This window comes from Dasypus novemcinctus, chromosome 24 (genome assembly GCF_030445035.2).
Source record: "Dasypus novemcinctus isolate mDasNov1 chromosome 24, mDasNov1.1.hap2, whole genome shotgun sequence".
Classification (NCBI taxonomy): Eukaryota; Metazoa; Chordata; class Mammalia; order Cingulata; family Dasypodidae; genus Dasypus; species Dasypus novemcinctus.
Window position 1 is genome coordinate 40,509,518 of NC_080696.1, and position 20,143 is coordinate 40,529,660.

Here is a 20,143-nt window from a genome sequence, read left to right on the forward strand (position 1 = left end):
AATGTGAAAACAAAAACATTAATGCATAACTTAGGGACAAGCTAAAGCGTAACTTAGGGACAATGCATAAGAGTGGAATGTCTGTAATAAATAAGACCTTTAAGTTATATTTAGGTAAGTGGATGTGATTCAAGCAGTTGGGCCCCTGTCTACCACAGGGAGGTCCTGGGTTTGGCTCCTGGTGCCTCCTAAAGAAGACGAGCAAGATGGAGAGCTGATGCAACGAAGAGACACAACAAGGGAACACAATGAGAGACACAAGTGGGAGTGATGGCAGCTCAAGCCATTGTCAGACGTATATCCACTATTTCAAAAATTCTGAATATACTGAGAATAGAAAACAGAATCTAATTTAAAAGAGGGAAACGGACTTTGGCCCAGTGGTTAGGGCGTCCGTCTACCATATGGGAGGTCCGTGGTTCAAACCCCGGGCCTCCTCGACCCGTGTGGAGCTGGCCATGCGCAGTGCTGATGCGCGCAAGGAGTGCCGTGCCACGCAAGGGTGTCCCCCACGTGGGGGAGCCCCACGCGCAAGGAGTGCGCCCGTGAGGAAAAGCCGCCCAGCGTGAAAAGAAAGAGCAGCCTGCCCAGGAATGGCGCCGCCCACACTTCCCGTGCCGCTGACGACAACAGAAGCGGACAAAGAAACAAGACGCAGCAAATAGACACCAAGAACAGACAACCAGGGGAGGGGGGGAAATTAAATAAATAAAAATAAATCTTTAAAAAAAATAAAATAAAATAAAAAAATAAAAAATAAAAGAGACATCCATGAAAATAACAGTATTATACTTACTCAAAAATGTTTATAAGTTGTTCACTTGGTGCATTTTTCAGTCCAGCCACAATACCTTGTAACCGGCTCACACTTTGGGTTGCTGAAGCAACAGGAGTAATTACTGCTTCTTTTTCCCGTAAATATCGTCGTCCTGTTAGTGGGGTAGAAGGTGCAAATGATCTTTTCTGTTAGAAAAGAAAAATTGATGGGATTAAACAATTACCTTCCCAGGTGACATATTGAAAGTGCTGAAAGCAAAAAACTGCCAACCAAGAATTCTATATCCGGCAAGACTGTCTTTCAAAAATGAGGGAGAGATTAAGACAATCCCAGATAAAGAAAAGCTGATGCAGTTTGTCCCCACTAGACTGGCTCCACAAGAGAGTTCTGCAGGTTAAAAGGGAAGGAAAATAGACACGAGTTCAAGGCCACACAAAGAAATAAGGATCTCTAGTAAGGGTAATGATGGTAGATAAACATTGAATTTTGACTACTATTGAATTTTGTAGTATTTGAATACTATTGAATTTTGGTTTGTAACTCTTTTTACTCTTTTAGAACTTTTTACTCCACAAGTTCTAAAAGGCAAATGCATAAAATATAATGGTAAATCAATGGATTTCAACTCATGATGTATAAATATGTAATTTGTGACAAGAATTACATGAAGGGATGGAGGGGTACAAGAACAGTTGGTATATGCTACTGAAATTGTTAAATTGGTATAAGAGCAAATGAGATTGTTATATATGCTAAATTTAAGCCCCTTTGTAACCAAAAAGAAAATATCAGAAAATATGTAAACTCGGAGAGACAGAAGGTAGAGTACAGGTTACAAAGGATGGGCGGCAAGGGGAAAGGGGAGTTGTTTTTGCTGTTAAGTTTGAAAGTATTTCAAAATTAGAAGTTTAAAACAGTAAAGAAAGAAAATGTTACCTTTCCCCATCAATATATAATTTTTTAAAAATATTTTTACTCGAATATTAAATAAAGAATGTAAATTGCTTAAAAAAATTTTTACTCAATGTATAATTAATTCAGTAAATAAACCATCTTCTCTATTTACATTTAGTGGTATAGGTTACTATTTCCCCTCATTTAGTTACCCACCAATGTTTTAGCAATATTATGCCATAACATTGAATAACAATTTTTCAAAGTATTATCTATAATCTCATAATATCTTCAAAACACTTCTTTGAAATATAAGGTATACATGTTTTCATTTTACATATGCAGAAATAGACACACAGAAGATAAACAAACTTAAGATGACAAAGTTAATGGCAGAGTTTAGACTAAAACTTAGGTTTTCTACCTTTTAGATCAGTGTGTTTTCCATTAGACCTCATCCTATAACCCATTTCACACACAAACACAGACTTAAGCTTGGGCTATTAACAGCCAAGACCAGGGTTATATGGCTGAAAGTAAGGAAGAACACACGGTTTGTGTCATGGGTAAGAAAGCAAACTAATTTTAAAACCACAGAACAGAGGCTAAGGTGATCAAAAGAACAAATGGTAAGAAAGCATAAATTCTTCTTCATTTCAAGAGATACATACTTTAATGTAAAAATCCAGGCATATTGGGTAACTATCCAAAATATAAGCAACAGCAAGAAATGAGGTAAAAGTACAAAATGCTACAGTTTCAAAAATTACCTTTTAAGGCTTTCATGGGAAATATGAATTAGTAGAAGAAATTCAAGATTTAACTTGAAGGGTGATTCTGTTGTTAGTAGAATCACACACACACACAGAGAAAGAACATTCAAGACTGTGGCCAGGCTAGGTTATATTACTTTTTCAAAGTGTTGTTGAAGGTTAGATTCCACATTAGTTTGTGATGTCAGTTTCCCTAATGAAGTATCATCAGTAAACTTTCGAGGGGTTCCAATTTCTTCTTCTGCATCTGCTCCCAAAAAGATCCTCTCATCAAAATCACCAACAGTAAGAACATATTCTTCATACTCCTTGTTCACTGCTTTGCTGCAAAGAGAACTACTTTAAACTGCTAGGATAGAACTAAGTTACACGATATATTATCTTGACTTGAACATAGAGTCCACAGCCTGAGAAAACTGACTACTCCTTTCTAGCTTTTATTAACTCTGCCCACCTGACAATATCAGGGGTTCCTGTACAATTATGGACATTTTTAACATTCACATATACCGTAATAAATCACTTTGAAAAGTGAGCAAAAGAGAATATATACTTAATCTGAAAACTAGCTGAATGTAATTAAAAGAAAATTATGTCTGATATTAAGGAAACAACAGTAGCTTTGAAATATACACATTCTGAATTTGCCAACATTTGATTAATGATAGTATATAAAATCAAATGCAGAAATTACTGGGTCAGTTTATGAGTTTCTTAGGAGTGTAGTTGTTTTAAATATATGTAAAGCCAACAAGGCTTTTTATTAATAGCCATTTAAAGCCACAAAAGAGGAAATCTGAATTTGGATGAGTTATCTCGATATGTTTCACTTAATAAAATTCAGTCATTACTGACAGCCTATAATATGCCAGATACCATTAGTGCATATACTTACCTATTATCAGTAAAACTGGAAAGGTCCAGGAGGCATTCTCCTTTTAAAATCTGAAAAAAAAATTGGGGGGACATTGTATAATATATATAATTCAATTATATGCAACATAACATAATTAAGCACATTATCACATAGAGAAACACAAAATTTGTCAAAATTTACACATTAGTAGTTGTCACACGTATACACCTTCCCCCATTATTACTAAATATTTATTTCAGACTAGTAAAACTTGCTTAACATGTATATAAAATGTTTTTAAAAGTATCTAAAGTTTTGAAAACACTTTGAGGTTAGTCTATGATAGTGATTTCCAAAATTTAGTGCCATTAGAAACACTTAAGGGAAACAGATACGGCTCAAGGTATTGGGCTCCCATCTACCCTATAGGAGGTCCAGGGTTTGATTCCTGGGGCCTCCTGGTAAAGGCAAGCTGGCCCAAGTGGCGAGCTGGCTCATGCAGAGTGTTGGCCCGTGCAGCGTGTTGGCCTGCACAGGAGTGCTGGCCTGTGCAGAGAGCTAGCGCAGCAAGATGATGCAATGAAGAGACACAGTGGAGAGAGAATAACAGACACAGCAGACCAGGGAACTGAGGTGGCTCAAGAGATTGAGTATCACTCCCACTCCAGAGGGTCCCAGGATCGGTTCCTGGTGGCACCTAAATAAAAGACAAGCAGACACAGAACACATAGCAAATGGACACAGAAAGCAGACAGTGAACATGAAAACAGTGATGGGGGGTGGGGGGGTTGAAATAAATAAATCTTTTTTTAAAATTTAAGAAAAAAAGAAACAGGGTAACTTGTTAAAAATGCATATTGATAGACTCACCACCAATGATTTTGAATCATAGGCCTGAGCTGAGGCTGCATATTTAACAAATTTCCCCAAGTGATTCTAATGTAAGTTCTCTGATATTAAACAATGGTCTATGGAGAAGGGAAATTAATACTTATCAAATTATTATTTTATGTCAGGCAAGCAAAAGATTCAAAGGGAATGCTACTGTCTATAACAAATAAGGGGATACAAATGGCTAAAAGACAAATGAAAAGATATTCAACATCACTGGCTATTAGAGAAATGCAGATCAAAGCTACAACGAGGGAAGCAGATTTGGCTCAACTGACAGAGCGTCTGCCTACCACATGGGAGGTCCAGAGTTCAACCCAGGGCCTCCTGACCCGTGTGATGAGCTGGCCTACATACAGTGCTGATGCATGCAAGGAATGCCGTGCCACGCAGGGGTGTCCCCTGCATAGAGGAGTCCCACACGCAAGGAGTGCCGCCCAGCGTGAAAAAAAAGTGCAGCCCGCCCAGGAGTGGTGCCGCATAAACGGAGAGCTTACGCAGCAAGATGACGCAACAAAAAGAGATACAGATTGCCGGTACTGCTGACAAGAATACAAGCAGACATAGAAGAACACACAGCGAATGGACACAGAGAGCAGACAACTGGGGGAGGGGGGAGAAGGGGAGAGAAATAAATAAAAATAAATCTTAAAAAAAAAAAAAGCTACAGTAAGATATCTCAACCACACAGAATGGCGATTATAAAAAAACAGAACAAAACAAAAGTGCTGAAGAGGATTTGGAGAAAATAAGAACACTATCACAGTTGGTGAGAGTATAAAATAGTGCAGACTCTGTGGAAGACAATCTGGTGGTTCCTAAGGAAACTAAATATAGAACTGCCATGTGATCCGGCAATCCTGCTGTTAGGATTTTATTTAGAGGAACTGAAAGCAAGGACACAAACAAATATTTGCAAACTGATGTTCACAACAGCATTGTTCATCAATCGCTAAAAAACAGAAAGAACCTAAGTATCCGTTAACCAATGAATGGCTAAACAAGATGTTGTATATTCATATGATGGAATACTATTTAGCTGTAAGAAGAAATCGATTGGAAAACTACAATAAACAAAAGAAAAAAAAACCAAAAAAGACAAAAAAAAATCAACTGGGAAGTACATGACAACATGGAGGAGTCTTGAGAAAATTAAGTTTAGTGAAATAAGCCAGACACAAAATGACAACTATTCTACGGTCCCACTGATATGAACTAAATACAATGAGTGGACTTACGGAGTTTGACTATAAAATATAGGTTGGCAAGAGATGGAATGTGGGATGAGAAGGGGAAGACAATGCCAGATGTGTGTAAAATGTTTAATAAGGTTGAATGTAAATATGTGGTAATGGTTTGACTTGACGGTAGCACATTATGATGAGTGTAACGAACACTGTTGATTTAGAGATGTGAATGTGGCTGAAACGAGTAGTCTAGGGAGATTAACATTAGTTGGAGGTCAGCTGGAGGATGATAAATCATTGTATAAAATGATTCTGGCAGATAAGGATTATGGTTGATAGTAGAAATACAGGACTGTTAAGAATATGGTGATGCATGGGAGAGATATAACTGGTGTGATTGGTAGACTGGAGCTGGCAGCAACATTTTAATGTTTCCATAGCAAAAGCCAAGTTGGTATATATTAATGCTAAAAGTAAAAAAAAAAAAAAAAAAGAATATGGCATTTGGTTCTGTGAAATATGAATATGATTAAGCATTTTATTGTCTTCATCATTTTTTTTCATTAATAAGGAGACCTTGACTATGTCATTTAACTAATCTGTATTTTTCTAAACACAGGAGGAATTCATGAGTTAGCAGTTAGAATTAAATGAGTTAAAAGTGCCTGGAAATAACTTTTTACGAGTTAATGTTTCCATATCTTGTTGAGCTACATTTTATTTTTTGTATTTGAAGTTATTAAAAAAAAAAAGTACTATGTCAAAGGGCCCTACTTTGGAATTTGTGCTCTTGAGTTTGATGGTGCTGGACTCAAGATATGGCTTTTCTACACATGCCTCTTCTGTCACTTCTTCTGAACCTGTGGTTGGCACTAGGGATGGTCCATACTCAGGACATTTGAATCTCTGGACTGCCCATGTGCCAGCTAGGCAGTGAGCCTCAGCAGAGTGGCAACTCCTACTCTCTGGTTCGTTGGTCTTACCCAGGTCAGCTAACAGGGAGGTGAAGATGGTCAACCACCACACCAGAAGTCAAGAGGGCCTACAACTGCAAGCAGGAGAATTGCATCCATCATCCATGTGGAATCTAAGCCTCCTTTTGATCTAGAGGTGGAGAGGACATCACCATCCCCAGGGTCTACAGAATGGAGGAATAAAACATGGACTAGAGTGGACTTACTGATATTCTACTATAAAACAATTGTGACTAGTAATAGAAGAAATTTTAGCATCGAGGTGGAGAAAGTGGCCACAGTAGTTGCTGAGGGCAGGGAGAGGGAAGAAGAAATGTGACATGGGGGCATTTTTGGGATTTTGAGTTGTCCTAAATGATATTTGCAGAGTCAGATGCTGGACTTTATATATCCTGCCATAACCCACTGAATGTACTGGGAGAGAGTGCGAACTACAGGGTAAACTATTATCTATGTAGTGCAGCAGTGCCCCACAATGTGTTTACCGAGTGCAATGAGTGTGCCACAATGATGGGGGAGGTTGACGGTATGTGGGAGGAGTGGGGTGAGGGAGTGGAGGGTATAAGGGAACCTCTTATATTTTTTAATGTAACACTTTTTTTGTGATGTATGTATCTTTAAAAAATACCTCTTATGTTTTTTAATGTAAAATTCCTTGTGATTTATTAACTTTAATTAAAAATATAAATAAATACATAAGTAAGAGAGGAAAACTATACCGTTAGCAGTATTTGCTGTGTGTTCACAGTATATTTAGATTATTATACATCAGGGGTTGAAAATTCAAATGTCTTCAGGGGCCAGGATTCAAGATACATAAATGAAGCGGCAGGAAGTATACTTCCCATCCTAAAGGAAGGTGGCCATAATTTAACTTGCTAACAGTTATCCATGTAGAAATTCCAAACCAGTATTTGCCATATCTTCTGATTTTTAAAAGATTCTCATACAAAAGGTCTTGACAGTAAAATTTGAAAAATGAACAAAATAAAAATGGAATAAAAATAAATAACCATAACCTCACTAAACAAAAACATCTGTAGCCCATGGGTAGGAGGTACCATCATCCAAATCAGGATAAATATTTTTTTATCCCCCCCGCCCCCCCCCTTTGCAGCTTGTTTGCTGTCTGCTCTCTTTGTTCGTTGGCTGTGTGCTCTGAGTCGGCTCTTCGGGGCACTTGCGGGCCGGGCCGGGCGGCACTCCGCGGTGCCCAGGCCAGCGGCTCTCCGCAGTGTGCGGGTAAGCTTGCCTTCACAAGGAGGATCCGGGATGCAAACCCAGGGCCTCCCATAAGGTAGACAGGAGCCCAATTGACTGAGCCAGAGCCGCTTCCTCAGGATATTTTAAGGAGTGAAAAGAGGTACTAGTACAACAGCCAAAATCCAAATAATCCAGGTAAGCCAGGATGTATGGTTCTTGTACCCAGGGGCCACTAGTGTGCTCTCTCTGCAGAACATGATGAACATAATACCTGGTTTTGTTTATAAGTTTACTTTGCTGGAAATATTCATCATATAGACAAGAAGCCTTAATACATTGGAGGAAAAACAGTACTAAATACAAAAATTTGTATAAGAGAAAAAGAAACCAGTTGGGTAAATTTCATGTTTAAAGAAAAATCTTAGGACATTTTACCATGACAGTATATATAGTGGTCACATTTTTCAGTATTTTTCATCGAGGTAAGATTATGCTCAGTGTCTCACATCACACAAAATCAAAGGACAAATCTCCATTATATCAGAGATTGAAACCTGAGAATTTTGACTCGAGGCCTGTAATTCTGAGGACTTGCTTAAAAAATTGCTTCTTCCTTTAAGGCTGCTGCAGAACCTGAAACATCTCATTTAATTATAAGTACAGTACCTTTCTATCAAAGAGTTTTGAAATATATGGCTTAAAGTAGTGCTCCTTTATTCCTTTTGCTTCTACTAGAAGTCCGTCATGCAGTTCACACAGTACAGCAATAATGCAGGGAGGTTCTTCAGAAGCCCTAATGTCAGCAGTATGGAAATCAGATGGTAAGCCTAGTTTGATAGAGTATGAAGAGAAGCAAGGAGGGAAAAAAAGGATGGTCAATTTTAAAAATTCTTTTGCTAAAAACAGATACTCAGTTTTCAAAAATAAAAAAGGTCTTACCTTTAAATGATGGATTTAGCAGGTCTTGTCTATTTGGGCATATAATGGCATTGGCAAAAATCAGGTCCAAGCAGCACAGAAGTAAATGATAAGAGTTTACCAAGTCATCCCCAATCATACGAAAGTTACCTTTACAAGAAAAAAAAAGACACAAAAACCAGAAACCTCTCATTTCAAATAGTATGAAACACCCACAGTAGAGATGTAAAATCCCTGAAAAGTATCAGCTTACCCTTAGTATAAACAAAAAGCGTCCAACAGAAATTAAAGAGATCCTTAGCACTGCAAGGAATCCTCCTAAAAGGGGGAAAATAAACTTTTTGTCTCTTTTAGCTTGCTAAACATCACACCACAATTTCATTTAAATTGAAGAGCAATTATAAATAATAATAAAATCAAATTACAAATAAAATTCCATTCACAACTGATAATCTATGGCTCATGAAATGGATTTGAATGAATCAACTTTCCAATCTACATAAAGTAATCAGAATGTTGAAAAATAATAAAAGTAGTATTCTGAATTTTCAGATATGGGTAATTGCCCATGGATTTCTTTTTAAAAAGTAGTTTCTTTGCAGATGGATACATCTAGTAAAAATGAGACTTTAGAAAGTAAACTTTACTCTTATGTTTGTATTTGTAATCGTTATGTCAAGTATATAAGGATTAAAGGTCTCACCTTTGCTTCCTGCTACGTGGTAACTTTGGTGGTTCTTCGTATGGATTTTGAAATATATCTAAAAAAATTGGCTCAAATTTTTTGAAAATTACAGTAGACACCTCAAAATTTCTCTCTAGCCTTTCTATACGTTCACGAAACTCCTGTGGCAGGTTTGACATTTCCATCCACTTCTTCATTTTACTGAAAAACTGAATTAAACTTAAAAAAAAAAAACACAAAACCCACAACTTTACAATTAGTTCACATAATGAATTGCAAAGGAATTACAGGAAAAGAAACATTCTATTCATGATTAAGAATCTTTATTAAAAAGTCTAAAGTTATTTACAAAAAGCTCACTACCAAGTGAAAAAAAATTTTTTTTTTAGGTACTGGAGCTAGGGATTGAACCCAGGATCTTATATGTGGGAAGCTGGCACTCAATCACTGATCCATATCAGCTTCCCTGAGTTGATTTTTTCATTTGTTTGCTTATTGTTTCTTTGATTTTAGGAGGCACTGGGAACCAAACCTGGGATCTCCCATGTGGAAGCAGACAATCAAATGCGTCACTTCCACCCCCCCCCCCCAAGTAAAATTTACTTTGGTTCGCCTGATCACCATGGGGATGTAGAGTTTCAATTAGGAAACATAAAATATCTTCTACTATGCAGAGAATGAGTGGCTACCTACTTCCTGTATTCCCCAGAGCAGCTAGACAATGTTCTACATAAAAACTACAAAAGTACATATTTGTTAACAGATTGATGGATTCATAAAATTAGTTTGAAAATACATAGAAATATAAATGATGGATTCAGGAAATTGATCACAAAGCACTAGACTGTTACGAGTTAGAGGTAAAATTATTTTGAGTTCCAACATCTGGTTCCTCCATTAAAAAAAAATTAAGAGGGAAGCAGATTTGGCCCAACAGATAGGGTGTCTGCCTACCACATGGGAGGTCCAAGGTTCAAACCCAGGGCCTCCTGACCCATGTGGTAAGCTGGCCCACGGGCAGTGCTGATGTGTGCAAGGAATGCTGTACCACACAGGGGTGTCCCCCATGTAGGGGAGCCCCCCACACAAGGAGTGCGCCCCATAAGAAGAGTTGCCCAGTGCGAAAAAAGCGCAGCCTGCCCAGGAGTAGGGATGCACACACAGGGAGCTGGTGCAGCAAGATGATGCAACAAAACGAGACACAGATTCTGGGTGCTGCTGACACAGGCGGACACAAAAGAACACACAGTGAATGGACACAGAGATCAGACAACTGGGGGGTGGGGTGGGAAAGGGGAGAGAAAAAAATTAATTAAGAAGGTACTATATACCCAGAAAATTATTCTACTTTTCTGGTAAATTATTTATGTGCTCATGTTAGTGTGATCTCAGATGGAAAACTTGCAGTGTCAAAGCTCACTTTATTCAGTGTCTAGCACTATTTACAGAATAATACATACATACATATATATATATATATATATATATATATTTTTTTTTTTTTTTTGAGGTACTGGGGGCTGGGCATTGGACCCAGGACTTGTATGTGGGAAGCCAGGGCTCAACCACTGAGCCACACCATCTTCCCTAAGTTGCTTTTTTCATTTTTGTTTTTTTTCAGTAGACACTGGGAACCAAACTTGGGACCTGTCATGTGGGAGGTGGGAGCTCAACTGCTTAAGTCACATCCACTCCCTTATAATGCTTTTAAACAAAGGCAATAGAAGACTTCATCACCTAATTGCCCACAGGTACTCAAACTCCTCACACGCTGTTTGAAATATGAAAATTAAAGAGTTTTTAAAAGATTATCAATAAGCAGGAAAAAAATCCAGATTAACAGATTTTTTTAGGGGGGGATTACAAATTATACTGTTTTATAGAGGACATCCCCCTCCCCTTTATTTTTAGATGCTCAGCATGTGAAACCCTTTCCTTTGTTTGAGCAAAACGCTACTGAGTTTTGCCTCCCACTAGATAGATGAGCTTCAGTGGCAGTTAGGGTGAAAGTATATAACCTGGGATTCTTGATCAGATACATGTGCTTGGGATTTTCAATCTGGAACTGGTGATGGAGCAAAGTGAAGAAGCAGTAAATTCTTACAGCAGGGTCAATAGCAATATTCAGCTTCTAGGAGCAAATACAGCAGCAATGTCAAGGGATAGCACTGCTGGCCGTGCAAGCTACTCCCTTGCTAGATGGATTCTGTGTTTTATTTTCTGGATGTGCAGCCAAGCTCCTTTTGTTCCTGGCTATTTTCCAAGCCTAGTTTCTTAGGTCACCTTAAAATATTGTGAGTTACCCCATATCGTTAGCCAGAGTTGATACCTGCTTTTTATAAACAAGAAAATTGACTAATATATCCCCACATAAATTCATTGCGCACATTGCTTTCCCAAGAACGGGCTGTCTTAACTTGGAACCAAGTGCATCAGTGTTAGAAAACAAAGAAACCTTTTAGAATTGTTATCACTTAAACCATGATTGTGATCTTTAAAACTAAAATAAGAAGTAAACTTCAGAGTTTACAAAACAATTCTGTTCATTGGAATTCTGCTATAAAGAATACTCAATAAGCATATGAAAAGATGGTCAACATCATTAGCTGTTAAAAAATGGAAAAATACCAGGTGAATGGATGTGTCCTGATGACTGGAGAGAGTGTTGCTGTGGGTGGAGTGGGGGGTGGGGGCGGTGGGGTTGAATGGGATCTCATGTTTTTGAATGTAATATTTTTTAAAAAAATGAATTAAATAAAAAAATAAAAATAAATTTTAAAAAAAGGAAAATAACAAGTTTTGGTGATGATGCTGAGAAATAGGAAAACTTGTTGATGGGAAGGTAAAATGGTGCAGCCACTGAGGAAAACAGTTCAGCATTTCCTCTGAAAGCTAAACATAGAATTAACCACATGACCCAGCAATTCCACTTCAAGGTATATATACAAATAATTGAAAACATGGACTTTAATATAGATATTTGTACACCATGTTCACAGAGGCATTGTTCACAATAGCCAAAAGGTGGAAGCAACCCAAATGTCCATCAACAGATGAATGGATAGACAAAGTATGTACACACATACAATGGAATATCATTGTCATAAAAAGGAATGAAGTTCTAATAAATGCTACAACATGATGAACCTGGAAGACATCATATTAAGCAAAATAAGCCAGGCACAAAAGGAGAAATATTGTATGATTTCTCATGAAGTACTTATAAGAAGTAAATTATAGATACAACAATGTAAAATAGTGATTGCCAGGGACTGGAGGTAGGGGGAAGTTATTGGTTACAGAATATGAGTTTCTATTGGGATGACGAAAATGTTCTGGAAATGGATAGCGATAAGGGTTACACAACACTGTCAAAAGCACTTAAAGTCACAGTTTCCTATACTTAAAAATGGCTAAAATAATTTTTATAAAAAAAGAAAAAAAAGAATGAAGTACTGGTACATGCTACAATATGGATGAAACTTTGAAAAAAATATGCTTAATAAAAGAAGTCAGCATATACATATTGTATGATTCCATTTATATGAAATGTCCAGCACAGGCAAATCTATAGAGAAAAAAAGAGTAGTTGCCAGGGGCTGGGAGGAGGAGGAGGGAATAGGGAGTGACTGCTAATGGGTATGGGAATTCTTTTTGGGTAATGAAACTGTTCTAAAATTGATTATGGTGATAGATGAACAACTCCATGAATATACTAAAAATCACTGAACTGAACACTTTAAATGGATAAACTGTTTACTATGTGACTAATAATAAAAAGTACTAAACAATTTGTGATTAGAAATCTCCCCATCTCCTACCTCCCAGGCTGTCTCAGCTAAGACAATCACTGATGAGTTACATTGTTACTAGTTTGCTTATCTTTGCAGCTATTTTAGGTATTTACAAGTATATCTATTTTTTTCCCCCACAAAAGATATACTACTTACGATAAACTGCACCATGCTTTTCCCCTCTTATATATATAATCTTAGATTTTCTTCTAAAAAATCAGAACATATAAAACCTTCAATTATTTTAGAGCTGCAGATTACTCCACTGCATGGATGTATCATAACTTAACCATTTACTGTCCCCTATTTAAACTTTTTATTTTGAAATAACACCAAACTAACAGAAAAGTAGCAAAAATAGTATAAGAACTCCTATATACATTTACCAATATTCACCAACTATTAACATCTTGCCATATCTGCTTTATCATCTTTCTCTTTATATATAATACATACTATATATAATTTTTTCAGAGCCATTTGAGAATAAAGTGTGGACCTCATGCCCTTTTACTCCTAAATATGTTGGTTTCTATTTTCTGGGAAAAATTACATTCTCTTATATAAACACGTACAATAATCAACATCAGAAAATTTTACATTGATAAAATACTGTAAGTCCACATTTATATTTAAATTAAAAATTCACCAATTGTCTCAATAATGTCCTTTATAGGAATCATTTTGTTTTCCAATCCAGTATCTCAACCAGTAGCATTCATTGCATTTAGTTGTCACTTCCTTTTCGTTTTCTTCAATCTGGAATAGCCCTTCAGAATTCTTTGTCTTTCATAATACTGACATTTTTTAAAATGCAGGACAGTTATTTTATTTTTAAAAAATTTTATTGTGGTAACAAATATACAACATAGCATTTCCCATTTTAACCACCTTCAAGTGTACAATTCAGTGGTGTTAGTTACATTCACAATGTTGTGCTACCATCACATCACCATCTATTACCAAAACTTTTCTATCATCCTAAACAGAAACTCTGTACCCATTAATTATTAACTCCTCATTTCCCCATGCCCACCCCAGTTCCTGTAATCTTCTTACTATAGCTATGAATTTGCATATTCTAGGTTTTTTTTTCTATGAGAACATACAATATTTGTCCTTTTATTCCTTTTATTTCACTAAACATGATAGCACTTCTTTCCTTTCTGTTCTAGGCTTGTTAGGGAAAATATTTCTATTCAGCTTTGTAATCAGTTGTTTTCTCCAATGAGTCTTGGTGTGTGGGGAACCAAGATCTTGGGGTTAAGCGAATTCAGATATTGGGTTATCACTGCTTCTAGGCCATTACCCTTTTGTTACATGTTTAGATTGTTTCTCGCTTTCTGCTATTATGAAAAAAAATTTTGTAATGAATATTATTCTACATGAAAAATTTGTTATAAAACTAATGCTCATGACTCCCTATTAGGAATCCACACAGCTTTTTTCTCTCTCTTTTTGAAAACCAAGTCCTTTGTTTGCAATAGTATTTCATGTAATGGGATTTTTTTTTATTAGTATATCAAAAAACATCCACTCCACTGTAGTACAAACATGTTTAACTATGTTATTTAAAATTAAGCCAGTCAATTCATCTTCTCCAATAATTCCTGTCCTCATATCTAAATAAAAATTTAAGTCTCACTTCAAATTATATTGTTAATAAGTGAAAACTGATAAAGGTACTGTCAATTTGTTCTGAGGTCTGACAGACTGATGTATTTTACAAAGGAAAAGTCCTCGTCAGTGCCAAAAAAAATCAGTTTTGAGAAACAATGAATAGTATATACAGCCTCAACCTTTTCTTGCCATATTATTCTACAAAGATAAAAATACTGTCTCTGTAGTAATAGAAGGGAATAGTAGCATGAATAATTTCTGAAGCTTACCATGCATGTAAATAACCCTTTAAGGTAAACTGCCAAAAAAAGTATGGGCTACAAAATAAAAGAAAGAGCTAGGTTTCATTTCTAGTTAAGTTAAAAGAAAAGAAAATATATATATAAGAGCTGGGTCCAAAAAATGGCACAGAGGTTCAGTATTGGAAAAACACTGTATAGGCATGTATGCGAGGGAACAGCATCTTTAGAGTCTCTGGAAGCAATTTCCATGGTTTAAGGAGTGTACAGAAAGGATGCAAAACGAAGTGTTCCAAGTAGAAGGGTAGGGCTGGCCCCATTTGGGACAAGATCCCATTTGGAATGAGATCCTGTTTGGGGTTAAAGGGAAACCCCAGATATCTTCAAAAGGCCTTACCATGGGCCCACTGAGAACTAATAGGTGGGGTAACCAATCAGAATAGTGAACAGCTGGGGCCCCTCCCCCAACATTAGGAAGGGGGTAGGGAATAATAGCTTAATAAAGGCAGACCAATAACCCAACTCTCTTTGCTAGGAGCCCACATCTACACCTTAGGTGTGTAATTCTGTTCTTATCTCCCATTACTGAAAAACAAAAACAAAAACCTAAAACCAAGTAGGAATGGAAATAAGTGGTGCATATCCCAATAGTGGCACACTACTGAATTTTATTGATACTCAAAGGAAATACAGAAAATTACTTTGTAACAAATTAACACCATCAATGTTTCAATTAAAATGCATAAATAACTGTTTCATGAACGAAATTTTCATTCAGGTTTTATTATAATATGAAAATAATTACTTAATAAATGAAAAGTCATCTTGATTTAAATCATAAGTTATTGAAAAAAGCTGATAAGTAAAAAGCCATTTATTAAGTCTTAAAACAATGAGATAACTTATTTATTAAAATGATCAAAAATTCAAGTTGCACAACATATACAACTTTTTAAAATTATACTCAATAGCAAAACACATTTTTACATGATTTTTTCTTAAGGTGAAAGTTGTTTTGGTGTTAACTATTTTGAGAAACAAAAGTAGAGAGAGATGGCAAAAGACATGGGACTCTTTTCTCCTCCAGAAAAATAACTAGAGGACAGGCTGAAACAGCCTGGAAAAAGACCTTCTACAGTTTAGGACACCAGAAGGTTGGATACTGCCCAGAAGAGAGAGGGACAGAGGAGGAGAATCACAACAGCAAAACTGAGTTGAAACCAGGGGCTGCTACTGTTGGTACCCTCCCCCACACTAAAGACACTTCAGAATTCTTGGGCTTCCACTCTGCTACAGACAAAGGGGGCTCCAGGGATCCACTGTCCCAGGAAAAGGGAGAGGGACATAGCCTAAAAGGCTGACAGCTTTTGACCCACAAGTTTGGTTTGCTGTGTCCCACCAGCCCTTCCAGGCCCTATGGGACTGACGCCTGTTGTTTGCATTGGGAGATGGCACAAGACTAGAGAGATCCAATCCTCTCAATCTCCCTCTCTTCCAACCTGGACTGATTGTTGAGGATGCACTTCCCAGGGAAAGGAGAGAGAGAGGAACACAGCCTAAGGTTGACTCAATTTTGACCCACAAATTTGGTCTGCTGTTTCCTCCCTGCCCTTCCAGGCCAGGTCAGGCTGTGCCATTGTTTGCCTTGGGAGCCGGCAAGGGAATAAAGAGATCCAGAGATCCGACCTTCTCAATCTCCTGTTCTACTAACCAGGACTGAGTGATGAGGATGCAGAGGGGAGTGGAATTATTTCCTACCTGGGAAAAGGGAGGGGGCTGCCAAAGAAGCCTGGAGAACTGTCACTGAGAAAGTCTGAATTACAAGGCTCTGCCAAGCAGGAACCTTTATCACATTGATTGTATTGAAGCAAACATACTCTAACCAGGCATCGAACTGACAGGGCTGCCAAAGGGCACCATCTGCTGGCAGACCAAGGAAGTGCATGTGAGGAAATTAAAAGTAAGAGACTTTTTCTAGCCTGTATAGGCTCCCGCCCCAAGGCCCTAGAAAATGGGTCTGCAGCTCATTACTAGCCCAGAGCCCAGTTGTGAGCAATTAACAAGGACAATCCTAATGATCCAGGTTGAACCAAGAATCAAAGAGCAGCAGTAACACACAGCCTCCCACCACCAAATCCGTATGAAAGAGAAAGAATTTGAGCATCTGAGTAAATTTACATCCCATTCAGATGCCTAGACATCAACAAAAAATTACGAGCCATACTAGGAAAATGGAAGACATGGCCAAAGAAAAGGGATATATCAAATTCCCAGAAGAGATGCAGGATTTGAGACAACTAATTATTGAGATGCACACAAATTTCCAAAATCAAATTAATGAACTTAAAGACAATATGGTTAAAGAGATAAACAACATCAAGAAGACACAGAGGGAGCACAAAGAAGAATCTGAAATCCTGAATAGAAAAGTAAGAGGTCATGGGATGAAAGAGAAAATAGGTAAAATCAAAAAAACAATAGAGGCATACAACAGCAAACTTGAAATGACAGAAAATAAGTGATACCAAAGACGTAACAGCTGAAATTGAAGAGAAAAGAATAGAGAGAGAAAAGAATGGAAAAAAACTGAAGCAAGGACTCAGAGTTGAATAACAACATGAAATGCAACAATGTATGTGTCATGGGAGTTCCAGAAGAAGAGAAGGGAAAGGGAGCAGAAAGAGTTTTTGAGGAAATACTCAAATATTCAAATATACCTCGGCAGGTATTCTTCTCAAGTGCCCATGGATCTTTCTCTAGGATAGACCACATTTTAGGGCACAATGCAGCTCTCAATAAATATAAACAGACAGAAATTATACAAAGCACCTTCTCAGATCATAATGGGATGAAACCGGAAAACAAAAATAAAAAGGAAAAAGGTAAATTCCCAAAAGTGTGGAGACTGAACAACACACTCCTAAATAATCAGTGGGTCAAAGAAGAAATTGCAAGTGAAATCAGTAAATATATTGAGACAAATGAAATGAGAACATAACTTATCAAAATTTATGGGATACAAGCAAAGGCAGACTTGAGAGGGAAATGTACAGCCCTAAATGCCTATATATTTTTCAAAAGGCAGAGTTAAAATGAAAGATTTAACTGAATAACTAGAGAAACCAGAAAAAGAACAGGAAATCATTCCCAAAGCAAGCAGAAGAAAAGAAATAATAAAGATCAGAGCAGAAATAAATGAAGTGAGAACAAAAAAACAGAAAAAATCAACAAACCAAGAGCTGGTTCTTTAAGATCAATAAAATTGACAAACCCCTAGCTTGACAAAGAAAAAAAGAGAGAAGATGCAAATAAATACAAACGCAAATGAAAGGGGGAAAGTTATGACTAACCAACAGAAATAAAAAGAGGATATTATAAGAAATGATATGCCAACAAACCAAACCTAGCCAAAAGCATTCTAAAAAAGAAGAACGACATGGAAGGAATCTCATTGCCTGACTTTGAAACATATTACAAAGCTACAGTTGTCAACAGTATGGCAGTGGCACAGACACAATTATCAGAGGAATAGAATTGAGAGTCCAGAAATATACCCTCACGTCTATGGTCAACTGATTTTTTTTTTTACAAATCTACCAAGCTCATGTTAACGGGACAAAACAGTCTCTTTAACAAATGATGCTGGGAGAACTAGATATATATAACCAAAAGAATGAAAGAGGACCCCTATCTCACTCCCTATTCAAGAATCAACTCAAAATAGATCAAAGACCTAAATATAAAAGCCAGTACCATAAACCTACTAGAAGAAAATGTAGGGAAACATCTTAAGGACCTTGTGGTAGGTGATGGTTTCTTGGAACTTACACTGAAAGCATAAGCAGTAAATGAAAAAATAGAGAAATGAGACCTCCTCAAAATTAAACACTTTTGCACCTCACAGGACTTTGTCAAAAGGGTGAAAAGTAGCCAACTCAATGGGAGAAAATATTTGGAAATCATATGTCCAATAAGAGATTAATATCCTTGATATCTAGGGAAATGCTACAACTCAACAATAAAAAGACTAACAACCTGATTAAAAAATGGGCAAAAGACTCTGATAGACACTTGTCCAAAGAAGAAATACAAATAACAAAAAATCACACAAAAAAATGCTCAACATCACTAATGATTAGGGAAATGCAAATCGAAACTACAATGAGGGAAGAAGATGTGGCTCAACTGATAAGAGCATCTGCCTACCACATAGGAGGTCCAGGGTTCAAACCCAGGGCCTCCTGGTTCATGTGGTGAGCTGGCCCACTCACAGTGCTGCCGTGCACAAGGAGTGCCATGCCACACAGCGGTGTCCCCCATGGAGGGGAGCCCCACGCGCAAGGAGTGCGCCCTGCAAGGAGAGCTGTCCTGCATGAAAAAAGTGCAGCCTACACAGGAGTGGAGCCACAAACATGGAGAGCTGAAGCAGCAAGATGACACAACAAAAAGACACACAGATTCCCAGGGCTACAGAGAATGCAAGCGGATGCAGAAGAACACACTGGGAACGGGAACAAGAGAGCAGACAATGGAGGGGTGGGGGGGGAGGGGAGAGAAATTTAAAAAAAAAACTACAATGAGACATCATTTCACACCTATCAGAATGGCCACTCTTAAAAAGAGAGAGAACTACAAGTGTTGGAGAGGATGTGGAGAGATCAGAACACTTATTCACTGTTGGCGGGAATACAGAATGGTATAGCCACTGTGGAGGACTGTCTGGTAGTTCCTAAAGAAGCTGAATAGAGACTTGCCATATTAGTGGTATATACCACTAATGGGTATATACCAAAAGAACTGAGAGAATAGACATCTGTACACCAATATTCAGAGCAGTGTTATTCACAATTACCAAAAGTTGGAAATAACCCAGGTGTCTATCAACCGATGAATGGATAAACAAACTGGTGTATTCATACGATGGGAATATTAGGCAGCTGTAAGACGAAATGAAGTCATAAAGCATATGATAACATGGATAAACCTGGAGGACATTATGTTACAGGAAGCAAGCCAGACGTAAAAGGACAACTACTATATGATGACTGTGTTATGAACTAAATATATTGTATAACATATTGTATGGTTCCATTTATATAAAATGTAAATATAAATCAATTTATAATGATGAAATTTGATTAGCGGCAATTTAGGGCTAGGGAAAGCATGGTAAGGGATGTGCAGTTTTTCTTTTGGAGTAAAAATAATTCTAGAATTTTGTGTGATGATGATTACACAAGACTGTGATTATACTAAAAGCCATTGATTATAAACTTTAGATAGCTTGTATGGTATGTGAATATATCTCAATAAAACTGCTTAATAAATAAA

The 20,143-nt window shown here is 37.2% G+C and overlaps 1 protein-coding gene across 5 annotated transcripts in view; it reads right to left on the reverse strand.

Annotated features, from left to right (window-relative positions):
• RBL1 (RB transcriptional corepressor like 1) overlaps nt 1-20,143 on the reverse strand; it is a 79,592-nt gene that overhangs the window by 45,996 nt on the left and 13,453 nt on the right. For all 5 annotated transcript variants that reach the window (XM_012528286.4, XM_071211694.1, XM_004466592.3 and 2 more), the window contains 7 exons: nt 9,178-9,378; nt 8,728-8,792; nt 8,496-8,624; nt 8,223-8,383; nt 3,341-3,390; nt 2,583-2,769; nt 797-963 (listed from right to left, as the gene is read on the reverse strand). In XM_012528286.4, coding sequence (XP_012383740.2) covers nt 797-963; nt 2,583-2,769; nt 3,341-3,390; nt 8,223-8,383; nt 8,496-8,624; nt 8,728-8,792; nt 9,178-9,378 — 960 coding nt within the window. The remainder of the gene's footprint in view (nt 1-796; nt 964-2,582; nt 2,770-3,340; nt 3,391-8,222; nt 8,384-8,495; nt 8,625-8,727; nt 8,793-9,177; nt 9,379-20,143) is intronic.